This window comes from Chroicocephalus ridibundus, chromosome 12 (genome assembly GCF_963924245.1).
Source record: "Chroicocephalus ridibundus chromosome 12, bChrRid1.1, whole genome shotgun sequence".
Lineage (NCBI taxonomy): Eukaryota > Metazoa > Chordata > Aves > Charadriiformes > Laridae > Chroicocephalus > Chroicocephalus ridibundus.
This window is the reverse complement of record NC_086295.1, coordinates 18,229,932-18,250,548: the sequence shown is the minus strand read 5'-3', so window position 1 is coordinate 18,250,548 and position 20,617 is coordinate 18,229,932. Positions and strand designations below refer to the sequence as shown.

At 58.4% G+C, this 20,617-nt stretch overlaps 1 protein-coding gene across 3 annotated transcripts in view; it reads left to right on the top strand.

Moving 5' to 3' along the window:
- CHD6 (chromodomain helicase DNA binding protein 6) overlaps nt 1–20,617 on the top strand; it is a 69,640-nt gene that overhangs the window by 10,901 nt on the left and 38,122 nt on the right. For 2 of the 3 annotated variants that reach the window (XM_063350050.1, XM_063350051.1), the window contains exons 3-11: nt 8,501–9,000; nt 13,222–13,360; nt 13,944–14,093; nt 16,978–17,043; nt 17,538–17,596; nt 17,955–18,072; nt 19,507–19,593; nt 19,870–20,004; nt 20,325–20,446. In XM_063350050.1, coding sequence (XP_063206120.1) covers nt 8,501–9,000; nt 13,222–13,360; nt 13,944–14,093; nt 16,978–17,043; nt 17,538–17,596; nt 17,955–18,072; nt 19,507–19,593; nt 19,870–20,004; nt 20,325–20,446 — 1,376 coding nt within the window. Of the gene's footprint in view, nt 1–8,500; nt 9,001–13,221; nt 13,361–13,943; nt 14,094–16,977; nt 17,044–17,537; nt 17,597–17,954; nt 18,073–19,506; nt 19,594–19,869; nt 20,020–20,324; nt 20,447–20,617 lie in introns of all 3 variants that reach the window. The other variant, XM_063350048.1, reaches the window with a different exon arrangement.

Genomic DNA, 20,617 nt, shown 5'->3' with positions numbered 1-20,617 from the left:
GCGATGACCCTTGGTGCAGGGTGCATGCAGGAGTTTTGCTCTGCCGAGCAGCGTGTGGGCACCCACTCTGGTAAGGATGAAAGGCAGAGGGAGCGGTGAGCTGCCAAGGTGTCCCGCTCCTCCATCCGCTGCCAGGCGCGCTGGTCCTGGTCCTCCCCCGTGGTCCTGAGGGCTCCTCACCCTGCTGCTGCTCAGGCCCTCCTCTTTCCGTGCTCTTTCCTTGCCTTCCTTCCCACCCTGCCAGAGAGGACGAAGCGGGGAGGACAGCCTGGCCAGCCCAGGGCAGCAGCGTTGCCCTCTGCCCCTGCCATGCCCCACGCCAGGGTGATGGGCAGCGTGCCCTGCTGCCAAGCTCAGTCACGGGATGGAGCTTCCCGGCTGTAGCTGTTGAGGGCTGCGTCTCGGGAGCGGAGCCAGGCCCCACCTCCGTCACGCACCTCCCATGGCGACTGCAGAGCCTGCTCGGAGACATGACGGAGGGTGGCACTTGTGTATTTTTAGCATCTGCTGCATTGCATTAAGAGCTGGAAATGAGGGGTGTGGACACCCAGCGACTAGAATACAAGAGCCCGTGCTGTGCACGCCACTGGTGGCGATTGCAGCTGCCGGAGAGGGTGGCTCAACAGCCTGCTAAAACGCTGTGTATGGAAGAAGCTGCCCCCATGGGGTTCTGCAGCTGGCCGCACAGACTGGGCCAGTGGCTGCCAGTGTGACCAGAGGCAGAGCTGTGTAATTGTGCCCATCTCAGGCTGCTGGCACGATGGCAGCCCGGCTGGTGGCTTCGATCAGCGCTGTGGGGGTGAGCCAAGCAGCTGGTCTGCTGGGCAGCCCCTGGACATCGGCCTCTGTCTAAAAGAGCATGGAAACCTTTGATGACCCCTGCAGTCAGCATCCCTGTGGACGCTCCACATACAGGACAGATCTCTGCAGGGTTTCAGCCGTGCCCTAGACCCAAATGCAGGGCTTCTGTGGAGGCGTCCTGCTTCTCCTGGAAGACCTAGTCCAGCATCCAGCGAACGGCGGTTGAATGGTACTGGCACTTCTGTGCAAGACGACGCGTGGCATGGCCACTGCTGCTGGCTCTGGTCACACTGCCTGGCAAGAATGTGTTGTGTGGATGTTGTCTGAGCCTGGTGGCCAGGGGAGCTGGCTTTGTGCTTCGCGATGAACCATGAGAAGGGCTCAGCCGTGGCCTCCTCGCAGGATGGGGCTGCTGGTCAGACCCTGAGGCTGTGGCAGAGCTTTGCCCTGCTGGGAATGCTGTGCTCTTGGCCGGGGGAAGCCTGCAGGGCTCAAGGCACGGCCACAAGGTGCCGGATGGGCAGCAGGGTGGGCATCAGGCTGTTGCTCCTTTCCCCATCCCACCCCCAAACTCGTGTGGTGCTGCAGGGTTTGGATGAGGAGTGATGCTGGCAGGTGAGGAGGCTCCGACACCCAGCAGTGCCGATGCAACGTCTGCTTCATCCCCATCACGCCTCCCAGCAGTTCCGGCCTGTGATATCTACCGTCTGGGTCCAGGGGAGCCTCTCTCTACTCCCGCCTTTACGGCTGTCGCAGGGGAAGGGCCGAAAATGATGCTGGGCCGCCCAGCCATGGGGTGGGAGTCCAGGATTGCCGGAGCCAAGGAGGGTGATGTGGTCTCACAGGCTGTCGAGGGAGCGCGGCTCTGGGTTTGGGATGGTTCCCTCCTGGCTGGGCACAAGGTGCAGGATCTTCTGCCCCATCCAGCCAAGCTTGACTCCTTCTGCTGTACCTCTCCCAGGTGCTTGGGCCCAGTTTTTGCTCGTCTTCATCCAAAGCTGCCTGCTGTTCTCCATTCTCACTTGCCCCTTAGGACTCTCATCCCATAACATCATCCTGGCCCCCTGTCCTTGCTGCCCTTTCCTCTGTCCCCAGTCCCCTCCCTCTTCCCCTCCCCTCTTTCTCCTTGCAGTTGCTGTTCCCTCTCCTTCCTCTCCTCTGCTGTTGCCTTTGCAGGTGCCTGGTGAGGCAGGGCAGGGGCGAGGGGTTTGAACCCAGCTCAGTCCTGCTGGCCCTGGGCTGGTGCATGCCCTGGGCAGGAAAATGCTGCTGAACTTTGCTGTTCCTAAGCTCCCCGCACACATGCCAAGTGGACTTTTTAAACTGTTCCTTCAGGTCCCTGTGAACACAGCTCCGCTCTTTGCTGGAGGCGGCGGTGCATCTCGCAGGCTCAGCAGTTTGGGAGCAGGGAGGGAGCCCTTCAAGGACCAGGGCAGGATCCGCTTTACCTCCCATCTCCCGGTGGTGTTTTCCCCTAAGTCCTGAAGAAAAAAATGGGAAGTTGAGTCAAATTGGAACTATAAATGAAATTAAACAATTTTAAGTTAAGGAAACACACAATTAAGGCCCACCCTAACCTTGGCTTTGCCCTCTAATGGGGTCATGCTCTAAGTGCTCTGTTAGCCTTCACGGCGCTCTGGGGGCATTTAAACATTTTTTTCGCCCTGACCTTCTCTTTGACAGTGGTTAGACGCGTGGGACAAGACTTCGTGCTCCAGCTGCTGCTGAGGGACTTGCTTTCCTGTATGAAATGTAATTTATAGAAGATTCCTCTGGGAATAAAAAAAATGCACAAACGTTACATAAAAGTGTATTCTGAAAATGTAAAATCATTACAATCGTCACCAAAAAAATGCCAGTTGAGAGACAGTGCAAAGGCACAGCGCTAAGGATAAAAAGCGTACTGGGCGTACGGAGGCTGCTTGGGTGCGGTACCAGAGGCTCAGAGATGGGCATCACCTACCAAATCCTGTAAGTCGTCGCCTTTACTTCCCCCTGCCCTCCAAAATACCCTGGAAACAACAAACCTGCGTGCTTAGATGGGCGTGTAAGAAGACATGTAGAAGAGACTTCTTTAGTTAAAAAAAGTTGTGCTAAGAAAAAGGATGCGTATTCTGGGAATTTAAAAGCAAACCTGTAACACGGCAGGATTAAAAGGATTTTTAGGAACCCCTTGCTAAAGACATGGAGTCTAGTAATAAATATTTTTTTTCAAATTTCTCAGGACTAAAAAGCCTTTAAGAGGGTTCACAGGGTAAATAAGTGATTGAGGTGTCAAGTAAGCGCTCGTGGAAATGGGGGGTTGACAGAACAGCTCGGTCAGGAAGGCTCCCAACCCAGAGCCATCCCTGATGCCACATGCATCGGAGAGTTGCCCTTAAATTAAAGTGTTTGATAAAGACATTTTTGAGCAAAGTAACACAAGCCACCAGGCTTTGATGGTGTTTGCTCTAGAATGGTAAAGGAGCCTGTTTAGGCGTTGGGAATCGCTAATAATCGCTAATACGGGCTGTTGCCCATGAGGGCCGCATCTGTGGAAGGCGAGGTTTAACAAATGTGGAATGAAAAGCCAGTATGTTTACTGGGTATTGGATAAATGGTTAGGAACTATCATAAACATTTTATCTGTGAAAATACTACACTGGTAATTAGTCGGTGTGGCTTTTGTAAAGCAACGTTAGCCCTTGCAATCTGCCGAGGATTTTAAAGGTAGCCAGATCCCGGGGGTGAGTTTGGTCTAGGCTGGAACAGTGCTTGTGGGCTCCCAAACAACTGTTGAGGAAGTTTCTCACTGAATGATTTTAAAGAAGTTAAACATTGTCCTGATAAGAGGTCTTTCTGTGAATTAGTGACTGGTTAAAGAATAGGAAGCAAAGTACAGGAAAAATGTCTCTGCTTTCATGGCGTGGAGCAGTGGAGAAGGCGCCAGCCGATTCCTGCAATCATCTGAGATGCTGAAATGGAAACGGAGTCTGAAGAGTTGAAGAAAGTCTTTAGATGTGCCAAGTAATGCATATGGGGGAACCAGCCATGCGTGTATCTTCACTCGGGGCTGTCCTCGCTCTTGGAGGAGACTGTGAAACGTTGGCAGAGAGCTTGGCATCTGCCTGCGGGTTGTCCCAGAGGCTCATTCAGTGGTTTGGAAAGGGAGGAGGAACAGAGCAGAAACCCTCCTATGTGGTACCTCTGTGTGCTTTCCTACTGCCTCCCCACAGCTGATGGGATTAGAAGAGGTGCGGAGAAGGATGAGGCAGATGGTCTGAGCGCCGGCCCAGCCCGCCTGCAAGGAGAGGGAGACTTGTCACCTGTACCTTAGCTGGGCCAAGAGAGCTCTGCAGGGGAAGGATGTGATGCAGAACGGCCAAACAGTGAATGGGACGGAGTGGGTTACAAGGAAATCCTCCTTCGTGCTCTCACGCCTTGAGAACCAGAAGCCGCTTAGGAGGGCAGCACGATTTAAACAAAATCAGTGGGTTGTGCCCATAGCTTGCAGTTTGTAGTACTGAATGGCACTGGGTGCTTTGGCGCCCGTGGTTACGGGTGGGTTCATGCGGCTGTTAGCTCGCATGGTCTGGATGCAGTCCTGCCACTGGAGGTCCCGAGCCACAGCCAGCCTGGGCAGCTGGGGAGGCAGAGCACGCTGCCTGCCCTGCCCCACTCCTGCCCCCTCGGGGTCACAGAACTGGCCTAGAGGGGTCCTGGGCTGGTCCAGAGCAGCCAAGGGGAGCCCACCATGCCTGCTTGCTGCAGCAGCGTCCTGGGGCTACAGTTTGCTACGTTTAGGCTCCTGGAGCTGGATGTTTCTCCCCTGTGAAGGGAGTCTGAACGTGGTGGTGTGTCGCTGCTGGCTGTTGCTGCAGACACAGTGGCCGGTAGCCTGGGCAAAGCCATAGGCAGCCTGATGGCTTGTGGAGATGTGTGTCTCAGGCCACTCAGCTTGGAGGGCGCTGCTGCAGCAGAGCTCCCTGTGGTGCTGTGTCCCCATCGGTGTGACACGGGCCCTTCAGCTCCTCGAGGTGGTGGTTCCCTGTGGCACAGGGGCAGCACCTGAGGCTCCGGCCCCGGCTGCGCGGGGGTGGTGTGCTCCTGCCTGCCACAAAGGACTGGCCTGGCTGCCGCAGGCAAGCTGCGAGTGCGCTTTGAAGCCACACAGGAGCACAGATGACACTGGCGCTGCTTTCTCAGGCTTTTCCTGTTGATGAGAAGCCAGGATAAACCGAACCTCATCAAGGGAAAGTAGGAAAAGCCCATTCCCTGGCTCGCAGCAGTGCACTGAGCTCTGACTGCGGATTTGTAGTCCGCAGCACAGTCCTGTGCGGACGGCAGGAGCTTGCCATGGACTCGTAGGAGCATGACGGGGAGCCTTTTTCCCTGAAGATAAACCAAGCAGCCTTGGGTGCAGAAGGGTTTCTGGGGCTGGCAGTACCTTGCCCGCAGTCGGTGTGGAGGAGCCTGGTTTCCCTGCCCCTCTGTGCTTCTGCTGCCTGTGCGAGGCCTGGCTGTGAGCTGCTCGGTGCCACAAGCTGGTGTTTGATGGCCCTTTCATGGCAGGGCCTGTGCCAGAAGCTTCTGGCTGCTCCAGCTGGTGGCAGGTGCTGCTGCTTGGTACCACCACTGCTTCCCGGACACAGCAGGCTGCGATGTCTGGTGCCCACGGGGCATCCCATGGCAAAGTGCTGGCAACTGCTGGATCTGGGGGCTTGCAGCGCTGCCTGGGAGGTGTGCTGGGGTGGACATGTCTGTGCTCCCACCATGATGGGCTTGCCTGGAGGCTGGAGGGGCTGTTGGCAGGCAAGAGGTGATGCAGGAGGAGCGGAAGGGTTGTATTTTCACAAACCTTGTGACAGCTCATGGTTTTTTATATAAAGCTTTCAACTTTTTGTTGCAGCAGGGCTTGTGGCAGGCTGGGATGTCTTCGTCAGCAACCACAGAAATGCCCTTTCCGATTTGCCTCAGCAGCACAACGAAGCACGAGGCAGACCCCCACAAAGGAGGTCACGGTTTGAGGCCTGCTCTCCTGACGGCTTTGTCAGCCCCTCTCATGCGGTGGGGCCTGAGGCTTCTGGCACATCCTGGCGGCGGACATGCCAATGGCGAGCGGGACCTGCCTGGGCTCCATAGCCTGGCTTGGAGCTGTAGGTGCAGACAGCAGATGGGGCAGGGGGGGAGCTTTGGACCACTTGGCTGGTGTGCGGCGCCGGAAATCATGAGCCACTCCCCTACTCCACACTGGTTTGCTGGGAATTGCTGATGCACGCCACGAGAGGGATGCTCTGGCCTGGCCGTTGTGGCTCAGCTCCCCCAGGCACAGGCTGTTGGGGATGGAGCTGCTCCAAGCGCTCAGTGCTTGGATGGCACCAGAACAGCAGTATCCAGACCTGTTGCTCGTTGGGTGGTCTCCCCCGTGTGAGACTCAGGGCTACAAGCTGTGGCTGGGAAGGGGTAGTTCACCCTCCTGCTGTGCAAAGATGCTGAAGATTTGCTTTCTGTCTGGTATCTGCACTTGGCTGCTGTTCAGCGCAGAAGCAAAAGGAGATCCAGGCTCCTGGGGGTCTGTGAGCTTTGTAGCTAATCCAGTAAATTGTTCCAGCTGATTCCCAGCTTGCAAGATCTGAGGAATGCAAAGGCTGGGACTGATCCTGTTGCTGAGCCTGTGGGCTCAGAGGCAGCATTTACAGTGCTGAATTTTTTCTAGCCCAGAACAGGTTCCTTTTAATTGCTTGGGTGCATTTTGGTGGCTTGTCCGTGTGACAGAACGGCTGTTCTCCCCCGTCCCAGGTCGCTGGAGCAGACAGGCAGCAGGGGCCGGGGCAGTGCTAGAGGTGGCCATATGCTGGCAGAGATGCTGCTGCCGCCTGCCTGGCTGGTGCCAGATGTGCTGGCAGCCCCACTCATGGGTGGCTGCAGGGGCATCGGGGGTCTTTTCCCCTTACCAGCCTGTTCTGTTTAATGCTTCCATCTAATCCAAATCAGAAATCCGTGCATACAGAGTGCCCTGAGCCTAGACCACCCTGAACGGGCTCCAGTCCTCAGTCCATAGGATGTAAATATTTACATGCTCTCCCGCAGCTCTGAAGAGCCAGGTGGTGCTGGGAGTCCGCGGGGCCGGGGCATTGCTGCCAGAGGCACTGGCACCTCAGCACCAGGGAAGTGGCTTGCGAATGAGCCAGCACCTCTGGTGCAGGGCAGCCATGGGTGCAGGGTACCGGCACGAGCTCACCAGCCACCCTGTCTCATGGGACAGCTAACCAAACACCTGTCTGCAGGACCAGCTTTCCAGCCCAGGTCACGCTGCTGGGCTTGGTCTGTTGCTGATCTGCCAGCCCAACCGCGGCAAGCCAGGCCGGGGATGGCCACAGCTTCCCTCCGGTCATGACCAAGCCGTGCATTAAAAAGAGTTAATCTGGGGGTTGTGGGTGAAAAGCGTGCCATCTCCTGTGAAGGCTGTGGGGTTTGCTCTCCCCCTGCGGGGCTGGAGGAGCGGCTCAGACTGGCTGTGCCGCTGAGCCAGCGGGCTGAGACCTGCCTGGGTTCCTGGTGTTGGCAGGCACTCGGCAGTACCACGAGGGATCGGTGCTGGCCGTGGCCCCAGCCGCTCTCTGGTGGCCCCCTGATCACAGGTAGAGAGGAGAGGGTGCAGTGGGCTGGCTGGGTGTGCAGGCAGGGCCTGGCGCTGCCTGTGCCACAGCCTTGGGGATGGCAACTGTCCGGCCCAGCAGCTGAAGGAGAGCCCGACGCGTTGCTTTCCCCATCCTTGCTGCGTACGTCTGTGCTTCTGCCTAGCCCTTTGGGCATCCCTTGCTCTCCCCACCTCCGGCAGCTGCTGTAACGGATTTTTCTGGTCCCCAGTAGGAATCGTCACCTGTAGCTCCCTTCCTCAGGCTGTCCCCTGCCAGCCCCACCAGCCCGGGCTGCTCCCTGAGGAGCCGGGGTTGGGGCTGACGAGCCTGGGCTCCTTATCGCAGACACTCCTGCTGCTGCTCGAGCAGAGCTGAGCCTTTTCGTGCTGTTTTCTGGTTGGGCCTGACACAGCAGCAGAGCACGCCGGGGAGGCAGCTGAATTCCTTTCAGTGTTCAGTGCTGGAAAGTTCACAGGAAGTGAAGGAAGAGCCGGAGCAGGAAGAGCAGCTCCGTTCTTCTGGGCTGGAGGGAGCCCAGCGCCCAGCAGCTCCCAGGAAAGGTGTCCATCTAATCTCCCTCTTCTGTCCTGAACTCTGTCCTGAGCGGGCTTGGGGGCCTGCCTCTTGTTGCTGGAGGCTGCAAGGCGTCCTTAATTCCCTCTCCCTTCCCTGTCGGGACAATCCCTGGCTCTGGGCAACGGGCAGGCAGTGGCCTGGGTGCGTGGGTCGCTCTGGGTCTCAGCAGGGTGGGGTGTGGAGTGTGCAATCAAAGGCAGGACTGTGCTTGGGGACACAGCAGGGGGGCCAGACGCCTCCGCTCCGGACCTACGTGGGCTGGTGGGGAACCGAAAGGCATCTCTAACCTGTCAGCCTCCGTCGGGTAGGGAACGGCGGTCCTCCCCTTGGAGCTGTGTATGTGTGTGGTGGCCGTTAGCCATAGTTCCCCGAAGGTCGAGGGACATTGCTTGCGCTGCGCCCGGGTGATTAGAGCCTCGCCGGGGCTGCAGTTCCCCCTAGAGCACCTGCTGTTTCTATATCTGCCATTTGCTTCACACGCTGCCTTTCTGTTCTCTCTGCAGCCGCCAGGCTTCAAAGCGCTGAGCCGCTCCCCAATGTCGGATGCCTGGGAGTGCAAGGCGCAGGACCCGTTTGCCAGCAGCGAGGAGCAGGACGAGGTGCCCAACCAGGTGACAGTGACGGCCACAGCCACGGGCGGCCAGTGCCAATGTCCGGAGGAGGAGCCCGACGGCGCTCCCCAGAAGCGGACGAGCACCCAGAACGGGATGCAGGACAGTGGGGGCGGGGGCACAGGCGTGAAGAAGAAACGGAAGAAAAAGGATCTGGGAGAGCAGGAAGGGGGAGAAAAAGCAGCTGTGGAGGTGAAACCAAAGAGGAGGAGGGAGCCTAAAGAACCAAAAGAGCCTAAAAAGGCTAAGGAGCCCAAGAAGCCGAAGGAGCCCAAGCAGAGGGAGGTGGCCAAGAAGCCCCGGAAACCTCGGGAACCCAAAGCCCCCAAGGAGCCTAAAGACAAGAAGAGCGGCTCTGAGCCTGGCCCCAGAGCAAGACCCAAGAAGAGCAGGTGGGTAGTGGTGTGACCTTGGCTCTGTGCCTGGCGTGGATGGGGCTGTGGGCTCGCAGGAGTTTCGTCTGAGAGAGCTGTGCTGGGCCACCACATTGCAGGGTGCGTGAGCTCCTTGTCCTGAAGGCTGGCTGTGGCGGTCGGGAGGCCAGGACTCCCGGCTCTCCAGGGAGGACAGGCGGGTGCCCTTCTGGGGATGAGGCCCTGTGAGACCCCACGTCCAGAAAAGGGCTGAAGACTCCTGGCCTCTCCTTGGCTTGGCCTTTGTTCCAAGCGTCCTGGGGGGCAGAGGGACCTTAGGGAGGTGTCTCACCAGGACAGTGAGGTGCTGTGTGGCAGAGGGCCTGTCGTGTCTGGTTTGGGGCCCAGGCAGAGGATATGTGAGACGAACCTGACCCTGGGCTATGTGTGCAAGGGTCCCCGCGCCCCTCGGGGCCAGCAGCCTGCCTTCCCTCAGCTCAGGTTTGGGAGGATGGTGGAGCACATAACCTTCTCCTCCCTCTCCTGGGCGGCAGGACCTGTCCCTCCCTTGCAGCTGTGGAGCTGCTGGCAGCCAAGGCCAGCAGCAGGGAGGCCTGAGGACTCCCTTGTACTGCACAGCCCAACGCCTCCGCCTCCAGTAATTCCTCATCCTTTTAATTAACAGGCTGATTGGCCAGAAGCTCTGATTTCTTTGCTCTGATTTCTTTTTAATTGGGAATATGTGCAGATAACAGAGCAGGACTCAGCAGCACCCACATCATTTGGTTCACTGTTATGGACTGGCGAAAATAAGTGGGTTTTGGAGAGTCCTGTACAAAGCAGGCCTATCAATTGGAGCTGGGCCCTCCTCCTATACTATAAATAATCCATAAAGTTAGTATATTTCTGCTATAAACGGGATGAGCACAGGAGCCATCTGGGAAATTTTCAGCAAAACCTTTCTTTGTTAGAAAACACCAGTTTGGTAGAGCTTCTCGAGGGGACTTTCTGGAAATGGTCATCAGAATGGGTGTCCCAGGGTCTGTGGGATCTTCCCATCTCCCCCGCACCGTGGCTGCCCACAGGACACGTGTGCGGGGTGAGGACCGAGCCCTGGGTCTTCCACAGCCCTGCTCCTTCAGACCTTGCTGAGAGATGGATCCTGGAGAGGCCAGGGTTGCAGAGCTGACGCCGGGTGGCCATTAGTGTCATTGGCGCAGGCTGGTGGTGAACAGATGTGGGGCAGCAAAGCTTCTGCGCCAGGCTGGTGGGGAGCTCAGCAGGGTGAGAGCTGGTCCCGGTGTCCCCGGAGGGTCCCTGAGCTGTGCAGCACTGTCACTTCTGGTCTTCCTGAAGCCTGGGGCTCTGCACATGAGGAAGCCAAGCGCCCACATCGGTCCTGGGCTGGTGAGCCAGAGCAGATGGGGATGGACAGATCAAGTGGACAGTGCCGGGAGGGTGAGAGAAGGGCTCTTCAAGGCCCCAAGGAGGGCTGCAGCAGAGGGGCTGGAGGTGGAGAGGGAAGGGGAGGGGCTGCAGGCGGGGATGGGAAGGGTGAAGCCCATGTAAAGACAGCATTAGACACTGAAGAGGATCCCGGGATGAGGGATGCAGCTAGCAGCTTTTCCTACTGACTCCTCTGCTCCACCAGTAAGAAGCTGCCATATGGGCAGTTCGCAGAGGTCCACCCCTGCAGTGGGACCTTTGGGACCAGACCAAAGCAGGGGAAACCTGGGGAAGAGCAGACCGTGGAGGCTTGGTCTCCTGGAGGCACTTATGGCTCTTGCCCAGGAGCTTGTTGCCACCGTGGCAGGTCCCTTGGCTGCCAGTAGTGCTTTTACAGGGTGCTAAAAGCAGCCCCTAACAGTGTGACCCGTCATGGGTGGCTGGTGGGCAGGTCACTCTGCTAGACTGGGAGCTGTGGTGGGGTAACCCCAGATGAAGAGCTGGAGACCCTGGTCCCTCCTGCAAAGGCACGGCAGGGTCTGGGGGTACGAGGAGGGGGGCTGAGGGGGGATCCACTTGCTGTGCTGGGGGCCAGCGTGTGGAGCCCTGATGAAGAGGTCACTTCATGCAAAGAAGAGCAATTAATGTAACTCCATAACACATCATGCATCCAGAAGAAACTGTGTGTGGGAGTCTGGGAGTGCCGCAAAGCTCTGTGTTTTCCTTATGCCCTGTCCCAGTGGATCCTGAGCCCATGGTGCTTCCTCTCGCTCATCCGTGCCTTCCAGGAGGACCTAGGTCCACCCCTGCTGCTTGGAAAGTCCAGCCCATGGGTTCTCCTTGCAGCTTCCCCCCCTCCACACTCCCTCTTTGGCCCTCTTCTCAGGCTGTTGCCTCGGCCTCTGGGTCACCCACGGGAGGAACAGCCGCTGGGTGGAGGCACCCATGGGTGTCAAGGGGGAAGCTCTGTAGGGGAGCAGGGCTGTGTGTGTCCCCGCCGTGCCCGCTGCCCAGGACAGAGGCAGGGAGGTGGGCTGGGGGCCCCTGGCAGTGCGGGGAGGGAGAGGCGAGTGGCAGGCAGGGTAAGCACTCGTGCAGATGAAATGATTGCTGGGATTCCTCTAAGTGGCAGATAATGGTGGCATAATTTCTTCTAAATTATTTCTAATCATAGCCAACTACTGGTTCATGAATGAAGCAGTTGTTAATTGTGACTTGCAAATCAATATCTTGGGAGTTATTGCTCGGGTGGAAGCAGTGCTCGCCGTGCATTTTCAGGGCCTCTAATTGAAGCACGGGTGCACGGTCAGGGCATTTTTGGCCTGAGCAGCAGATTTTTAACTGCTTGTTTTTTGCCAGTCCCAGGCAAGCAGTGATTTTTCTCATGTAAAACCTTGACGTGGCTTTGAAACTAACCGTTCCTCTGCTGCTGTGCAGGTCTGGGCTGTGGAGGGGATGGATGGCAGGGCTGTGAGTGAGGAGTTGCTCAGCCCAGTGACAGGCACCAGCTCTTTGAAATCTTTCCCTTAAAGTGTTCCTTGCAGAGGGTAAGGATGGACAGGCATGTTGGGAGCGGTTGTTTCTTACTCTGGTGCTTTCTGGGCATGTTCCCGTGCGCGGGCAAGTTGTGGTGGGTGCTGGGTGCCACCCAGGGCCGGGTGGCCCTGACCCCGAGAGCGTGCCATGGGGCTGGGCTGCATCTTCGCATGGTTTATGTTTGCAGGAAGGTGGTGGGATTCACTGGGAGCAGGCCCCAAATACTCTCTGCTACTGGAGCATGGAGGACAGTTGCCTGGTGGGACAGGGTCTCCCAGTGGGCCCTTGGAGGTGGTGGTCGTCGTGGGCCGTTGCACCGGTGGGAGTCTGGGACCTGCACTCTCCCCGTGTTTGGGGTGATCATGGGGCTTAACTTCCTCCGGCTGAAGGCACAGGTCAGCGTCTGCTCAGCTTGGAGGGGACTCGGTACTGTGGCTCAGGGAAGACAAACCATGAGCTGGAGCAGCTTCTGTCTCAACACTGGTGTAAAGGTTTACTGGGGACTGGCAGGGCTCTGCGGCACACATGGGAGGTGGCTGCCAGGATGGTCGGTGCTTCTCGGACTAGGCTAGAAGGTTTGTCTCGGGGGTGCCAGGACACAGGTTGCCTCTGGAGCTGCTGAACTGCATTCCTGACTTTCGGCGCAGGACATGTTTGTGAGTGCTCTGCTCAGAGCAGGCACCTCATCGCCTGTTGGGGTCGGTGCTGGGGAGATCCTCCTTGCGCCTGTGCTGGACATAAGTCCCTGTCTTGTTCTCCCAGCTGGGGCAGAGGTTGCCACGCTCTGGTGCAGGACCTGCCTTCACTGCGGAGACTTCATGGTCCGAGGAAGGGGTCACCCTGCCTAGAGGGGAGAGGCTGGCCTGGTTCCTCCTGGCTCATTGCCACACCTGAGCCACCATCCAGAGCGTCCTGACCTCAGGCATCCAGGCTCCCCATGCTGAAGGAGCAGCGAGGGCTGGCCATGAGCTGAACCCCAGCTCCTGCAGCCCCTCTGGGGCTCTTTCCCTGGCTGGTGGGACACCCCCAGCCCCTTTCTGCCCCACACCAGGGTGGGGCAGGTGGACCCTTCCATCCCAGTATACTGGAAGTGAATGGAGAAACACTTGATGGTGATCAATGAGCATCACTGACTGGGGATCCCTAATGGCGGGGGAGACCCCAGGAGCCTCGAGCTGCCTCTGGGTGATCTAGTGGCAGCAGAGCCCTGTGTGGGTGCCTGCTGGCTCTCCCCCGGGATCCCTAGGACAAGATCTAACTGTCAGTCTGTCTTAGCAGCAAGGACACCCCTGTGGAGAAGAAGAAGAAAGGGAAGAGGAAAAATGAGATACCAGTGGACAGTTTGGATTTGGATCAGGATCTCCTGAGCCCGTCCGTGCAGAGTCCAGAGGAGTCTGGAGAGTCGGCTGACAGCCAGGTACGTCCAAAATCCTCGGCTGGCTGCTGGTGGGGGAAATCCCAGCTGCCTCTGAGTGGGAGAAGAGCTGAGCCCTGGGGCACAGTGATCAAGAGAGCACTTTCAGCAGCGTGACTGGTAGACCCCAGCCCTGGAGGGCAGCCGATGGCTCACCTCCAGGGCCGGGTCTGCCAGCCACACTGCTTAGTCAGCTGGTGGCCCTGGGTTGGGTGTACACTGATGTCCTGGGCACTGCGTGTCCCTCAGCCTTGAGTTTCCGTCTCCTCCATGGCTCCTGGCAGCGTGGGGAGGCAGGTCGGCCCTGCAGGGCTGGGCAGCTGCGTGTGTCTCCGCAGGGCTCTGCTGCTTCAGGTCTCAGGGGCTGATGGGGCTGTGTGGGACAGATATTGATGGAGAGCTTGGCACTGCTGTGATGGGTTTACCTCCGAGGGCTGCCTGTTCTTCCCACCACCTCCATCCCACTGGGTCAGGGGGTGGGCTGAATATCAGGCAGCCCTGGGGCTTTCTCTCCCCTGTTCAAGCAGGGAGGAGGTACTTGGTCTGTCCATCTCCCCCATGACTGCCTTTTTGATCTCATGCACAGAAACGCCGCTCAGGACGGCAAGTGAAGAGGAGGAAGTACAACGAGGACCTAGATTTCAAGGTGGTGGATGATGATGGCGAGACAATAGCCGTGCTGGGAGCTGGGCGAACCTCCGCACTCTCTGCATCCACTCTGGCCTGGCAGGCAGAGGTAGGGCTGGATGTGGGACAGGGTGACGGGGCCTCCTGCCTCCCACAGGGTGTCCCAAGGGTGTCAGTGTCAAGGTTCGAGGAAGTGGGGGATCCCAGCACAAGGGTGGGGTGAGAGTGTGCTTTTCTGGGAGGGTGCAGGCTGGCTTCGCAGGGACTGTGAGTGCACAAAGGGATGGGCGAGAGACGTGCAGGTCCAACTGCCCCATGCTGCTTGGAGACTAAGGCTTCCAGAACATGTCGTGAAGTTGAACATCTCCCTGAAAGCATGACCCACCCATTGCCCATATCTACCTTTGGCTCCTGTCTCAGTAGCTCTTTTCCATGAGGTTAGTATATTATTTTGGCTCTGCCAGACGAGGGCTTTGTAGGTGCCAGGTGATAGTTTTCTGCCCACATTGCTGCTCTCCGTCAGTGCCTTGGAGCGTAGAGATGCCCAGCCGGACACCTGACAGCCAAGCTGATTGTCCAGGCAGCATGGTAGGGATCTGGGCAGCGTGACAAGGACCAGCCAGTGTCACTGCAGTTTGGGCCTCGCTGCCCTGCCTCCTCTGCCCACGGGTTCAGCACTGGCTCCTGGTGGGTGCTGGCAGTTCCTTCCTGCTGGTCCTGCAGCTCATTCACTCCCTCAGGTCGCTAACAAAGCTGACAGATATTAATAATGGTCACTAATTGTTTTCATAGTGTTCCCGTGACCATCTCTAGTCCCCTCTTCACAAGGCTCTGGTGTGGGTATTAGTCAGCTCTCTTGTCAAACCAGTAAATAAGAGCTGGCCTGACGCTCCCTGCCTCGCATGGAGGGCTGCCGCACACCCACGGGAGGTGCTGCCCGTGCTGCTTCAGCTGCTGACCGGGGCCGTGGCCCAGCCGGGCTCCTGGCAGTGATCTCTCCAAGTGAGATTTTCAAAACAGCAGGTGAGAATGGGTTGCCTTTGGCACGTGTCCATGCTGCCACCCTGCTCTCCTTAGTCTTGGACTTCCACCTCAATTTGTCCTGCTCCAGGTGAATTATTAAGGCAGGTGTCGGATGGCGGCAAGGCTCTCTGCTGAGTGGCTGCTCTGGGCTCCTGCCAGCAGGCTTGGTCTGGCCATGGCTGCTCCCAGGGTTGACACTGCCCTGGCAGGGCAAGATGGGAGTGCTGAGGCCTCAGGGCTGCTCTCCCCATAGCCTGGACTTACAGCTTTCCCCCCTGAATCCTGGCCGTATTCCTCAGCAGCTTCCTGAGGTGGTGCAGGGCTCCTCCAACAGCCTGCGGGCTGCCCGCAATGAGCCACGGACCTGTGTAAGCCAGCTGGGCTGTGGGTCAGCATGGGAGCTCCCAGCCGTGGAGTGATGGAGGTAGCTGTGGTGGCAGCACTGTGCCCCTGGGCTTGTTCACATGAACCCTTTGTGGCCAGGCTTTGTGTGAACCCTTTGGAGGCTAGCAGCGCCAGGGTGGATGCCTGGGCGTGGGGAAATAGGCACTGCACAGCGGCTGCGGTGGGAGCATCTCTGCGTGCTCCCGTCGGCCGTATTACCCTGGCGTGGGGCAGAGCTCCCGAAATAGGGCAGAAATCCCCCTCTGGGCCATGGGAATGCAGCTGAGGGGCCCAGACATAGCTGATGTTACCCTGCTTGCTGTGTCGCGGTGCTGGGTCCAGCATCCTGTCCCACACCACAGGAGGATGCCGAGGCAGCAGGTGGGCCGAAGGCTGGGGCACAGAGAGGTTGCTGCCCTGGGCGCTGCCTTGGCTTTCCCAGACCCTTTGGGTGAGTGGTGTGGGATGCCCCGGCTGCCTGTCCCTTGCCAGCCTGCCCCGTGCCTTTCTTGGAGGGACCTTTCTAGTCTGCAAAGGGGCATCTCAGGGCTGCTTTGCCTTGGACCAGACTGCTTCCGTCTGAAGGAGATGAACAGAGTTCTCCTCCTTTCTGGTCTGCACTTTGCTCTTCCTCCTGCTGTTGTATCATCTCACAGACAGGGCAGAATTGATCTTTCTAATGCTCAAGCAAGCTCCACATTTTTTCTGACTGTCCTCTGCCCTTAATCTTTCAGTGCTTCTCCTGCTTCAGTGCAGACAGGCACAAGCCTGGCTCTCTTGTCCCTTGGTGTTCGGTGCGCCTGGTCCTGCCACAGCACATGTCCCAGAGAGCTTCGACCTCCCCACTTGCCCTGTGCCTGCTGCCTCGGAGCTGGAAGCAGAACAGTGTTAGGGCCACTTCTAGCAAAGCTCGTGTGCTCAGCGTGAGAGAGTGGGAGCCCGTGGGTGGCCAGCAGAAGGTCTCTGCGGCCTCATGTGTTATTTCCTAATGACAGTCGGAGCCTGCCGAGGGAAGGAGGAGGCACTTTGAGCCTGCCGGGAAGAGCTGCATGGATGGCAGTGGGGCTGAGGTGCCCGTGTCCTGCGGCCGTGGGCAGGCGGCAGCAATGGAGTATGCCTGTGGCAGGGCCTGACAGCCCTGCTCCCCGCTCTGCTGGGGCCCTTGCGGCCATCCAGCACTTCAGGGTTGTGTAAGTGCCAAGGCAAGTCAGAGGTCTGGCATGGAGAGCGGCTGGGAGCAGGAGATGTGCACGTTTTGGTGTATTTCTTTCCTTGAGTCGGGGCAGAAGCACCCAAGCTCCCTCCTCTTTTCTGGGAGACTTCCCACCCTCACTGGCTGCCCTGGTCTAGCTGGAAGGACCCACACTGCTAAACGCGACAGTGCTGCGGCCTCGCTGGCCCAGGGAGCACAGGCAGAGGGTGAGTGGAGCTGGGCTGGCAGCACCTGCACCCTGGCACCCAGCAAGGCTGTGCCTGCCCGGCAGTGAGCTGGGAGAGGAGCGAGCAGCCGTTCTGTGCTGGGCAGGTGCCAGGGGCCAAGCCACACAATGAGCTGGGAAAACAGCGTTCTGCTTTCCTGTCCCTAGGAGCCTCCCGAGGATGATGCCAATATCATCGAGAAGATCCTTGCCTCCAGGATGGTGCAGAAGGAGGTGAGTGGCAAAGATGTCCGTGGGGCTGGAGGTCCCTGGGCAGAGGAGAGACAGGACCTAGCTGCCTCGTGCAGCAGGGACGTGAGATGTAGCAGCAGTTGGTGCTGCTGTGCCGTTCCTCACACTCGCTATTCGCAGGGTGCTGCTGGGGTGTTCCCAGACTGGCACCTTTCTGGGTTGGGGATCAATGTGGTGCCTCTCCTGCCCTGGGTGCCAGAAAGCCTCTGGAGAGGAGTCAGGCCTGGGCTGATGCCCAGGAGGTGTTTGAGTCCCCTGTGCTCAAGGGTGGTCTCACACCACGTTCCCCAGGGCCACTGAACCTCTGGGGCAGGCAGCACGCTGAGTGCCTGGCCATCCTCACCGTCCGTGGGGCTCAGCCTGCCTGGAGCCTGTGGCCAGGAAGGGGACGCCTGTCTGTGCCCAGGCCACAGAGGATGCCCCCCAGTTTCTGTACAGGCTCTGGCTGTCGCTAACTCTCCTCTCCTTGTTTTCAGGCTCATCCCGGAGGCATAGCGTTCGAGATGGAGGAGTTCTACGTCAAGTACAGGAACTTGTACGTGCGGCGTTATGGTGCTCTGTGCCACAGCAGCGGGCCCTGTGCATGCTGGAGCGAGGGCTGTGCGCTCCCACCTCCGTCCCACCCCGAGCTGCAGCCCCAGCATCCCTGTCTCGCTGCCCCTGTCCTCCTGAGCCAGCCTCGGCAGTGGGAAGCAGGAAAGCTGCTGCAGCCACAGGGCTCAGTCTTGGCCTGGACCTGGGCCATGGCTTCCTGCAGTTTGGGGTTTCACATGGCGAGGCGTAGGTGTTCTCTGGGTCGCTGGGAGGTCCCTGCTGGTCTGCGTGGCGGATGAGATCGGGCCCAAAGGCCTCTTTGATCATGTTTTGTTGAATTTTTTTTTTTTCCTCTGCAGCTCCTATCTCCACTGTAAGTGGGCAACTCTGGAGGAGCTGGAGAAGGATCCCAGGATCTCCCAGAAGATAAAGCGTTTCCGGAACAAGCAGGCTCAGATGAAGCATATTTTTACAGAGGTGAGAGCTGAGCGTGGCAAGCAGCTGTGCCCGACTCCGGCACACCTGGGTTCACTGCAGTGACTGAGCAGGCCAAAAGCTGAGCGGTGCCTCTGGCACCTCCCTGCCCAGGCAAGACCAGCTCCAGGGCCAAAATTCAGGGCTGGGAGTGGGCAGGCAGGGTTCCCTGTGCAGCTGTGCCTGCCCTGCCTGAGCTCTGCTGTAGCGCAGCGATCCCGGGGTGCTGCCCAGAGCCATCCCCGTGGCCCCTCGCTGGCACTGTGACAATGCCCGGGCAGCAGCATGGCACCTGGAGCTTCCAGGCTGTTTTGAACCAGGGCACAGCGCAAGAGGGCGCGCAGGTGGGGATGCTGTGACAGCACCCTGAACACCCTTGCTGTCACTGGCAGAGGTATGGGCAGGATGACAAATGTTACGTGCCAGGCACTGCCAACCCTGGAAACATTGCTCAGTTTGAGGGAGGGCAGCGTGCGGTGCTGGATGTGCTTTCACGGTGGAGCAGAGATGCTATGGGAGAGAGTGAGCTATAAAAACTTGGACTTAGGGGCAGCTCCTGCCTGCTCTGCTCTATAAGCAGATTAATCGTGTTTAATATGAAAGGTGTTCGATAATTTATCTTGCTGCTCCAGACATAGTTGTTGGATCTCTTCAAACTGCCCTTCACAAGTGTAAATCAGGCCAGTAGGCTATGAAAATTTCTCTGTATTTGGAAAGCCGGGGGTGTGTGTCAAATTTCTTACTCCTGAGTCGGTTTGGGGTCTTTCCCAGGATGCAAAGGAAAAGCGTGTGTTGGAACACACTGTACCACTAACAATTCAGCAAGGAGCAAACGCTCCTTCCTGTGACTAACTGGGGCTTGGGGAGCTGTGAACATAAAAGCCTGGTTTTTCTCCTTCCCAAGCCCTAGACAACATGTCTCTCCACTGCTAGTCTAAAGCCCACTCCTCCCCAGGTGTTCCTGGCAGGAGGATGAGCACTTGCCTCATGAGCGGTTACTGCTGGCGACTGCTGAGCTGAAGGTGAGGACAGAGAGGGGCAGAGACAGAGAACAAGGTGTGATCCCGTGCAGAGGAGTGGAGTTCATCCGGTGCTGCCTGTGGCTCTGTGCTGTGGCAGTCATAGCTCTGGGTGCTGGAGCATACAGCTCAGGGCTTTGTACCTTGGGGCCAGATGGGCTGGAGTGGACGTTCCTGCCTCCCAGCAAGGGCACCGTGGAGCCTGTGGCTGCCCTGAAGCAAGAGCTTTCCCTTCTGCAGGGCTTCTGCGTCCTCCCTGCCCAGAGACAGATGTCATGTACCTGCATCCAGGGCACTTGGTGTGCTGCGCGCAGCTAACAGTATCCTGGGGACATATGTCTCGGAGCTGTTTACTTGTGCCTGCCATCTGTTTAACCCTGGAATCACCTTGAACTTACCTCTCTTTTTGCTGTTGCAGCCTGATGAGGATTTGTTCAACCCGGACTACGTGGAGGTGGATCGAATTCTGGAGGTGGCTCACACGAAGGACCCTGACACCGGTGAGGTGAGTGGCTGCACCGCTTGCTTGCCCCGCGGAGGGAAGGAGGGAGGGAGGGAGGGAAGGAGGCTTGGCAGGAGGCCCAGGCCCACGATGTGCATCGTGTGTCACCTCTGAGCACCCTGAGGCCTTCCCAGCCTTGCGCAGCCCCTTGGCGCAGGGGTAAATGCAGGGCTGCTGACGACCCCGTGACTTGCTCTCAGTCGCAGGCTGTGCCCTCTTGCTGGGGCTGAGCGGCCGCGAGCCCTGCGCTGTCTCTGAGCCTGTCTCTCCGCCCTGCAGGAGGTGACTCACTACCTGGTGAAGTGGTGCTCACTGCCCTATGAGGAGAGCACCTGGGAGCTGGAGGAGGATGTCGACCCAGGGAAGATTAAAGAGTTTGAAGCCCTCCAAATCCCTCCAGAAAACAAGCACATGGTAACGTACCCAGAGGTAACGTACCTGGCTGGCAGCTCGCTGCCCCGAGCAGGCAGGGACTGTCTGTGTCTTGCCAAGGTCTAGCAGTGCTGACCTTCTTGTCCCTGCTGCTGCAGTGCAAGCCCCAGATCCTCCCCTCCGGATGGGTTAGTTAGTAGGATCCAAGGGTGGGATTCAGAGGCCAAGACCTTGCTGTGAATCAGCTGTCAATGACTGTTCTGAAGTGTTGTCCTGATGTGCAGCCCCAGAAGCGGGGTCTGGCCTCGCTGGGTGTTAGTCTCTTCCTCTCCATGGACCTTGCTCCTGCTTTCGCCTCCTAGGAGCGCCCGGCATCTGAGTCCTGGCAGAAACTGGAGAAGTCCCGGGAATATAAGAACAGCAACCAGCTGCGGGAGTATCAGCTGGAGGGAATGAACTGGCTGCTCTTTAACTGGTATAACAGGTGAGGAGGGGCTGGAGCCCTGGGCTCCCACAAGGCGTCCTGCTGACAGTGGCGCTCTGGTGTGTGCAGTCACGGGAGCAGCAGAGCTGAGGAGCAGAGATGACAAACAAGGGCTTCACAGAGCAGCCGCTGAGACCGTCTGGTGGTGGAGCTGGCAGGCAGCTGCCAGAA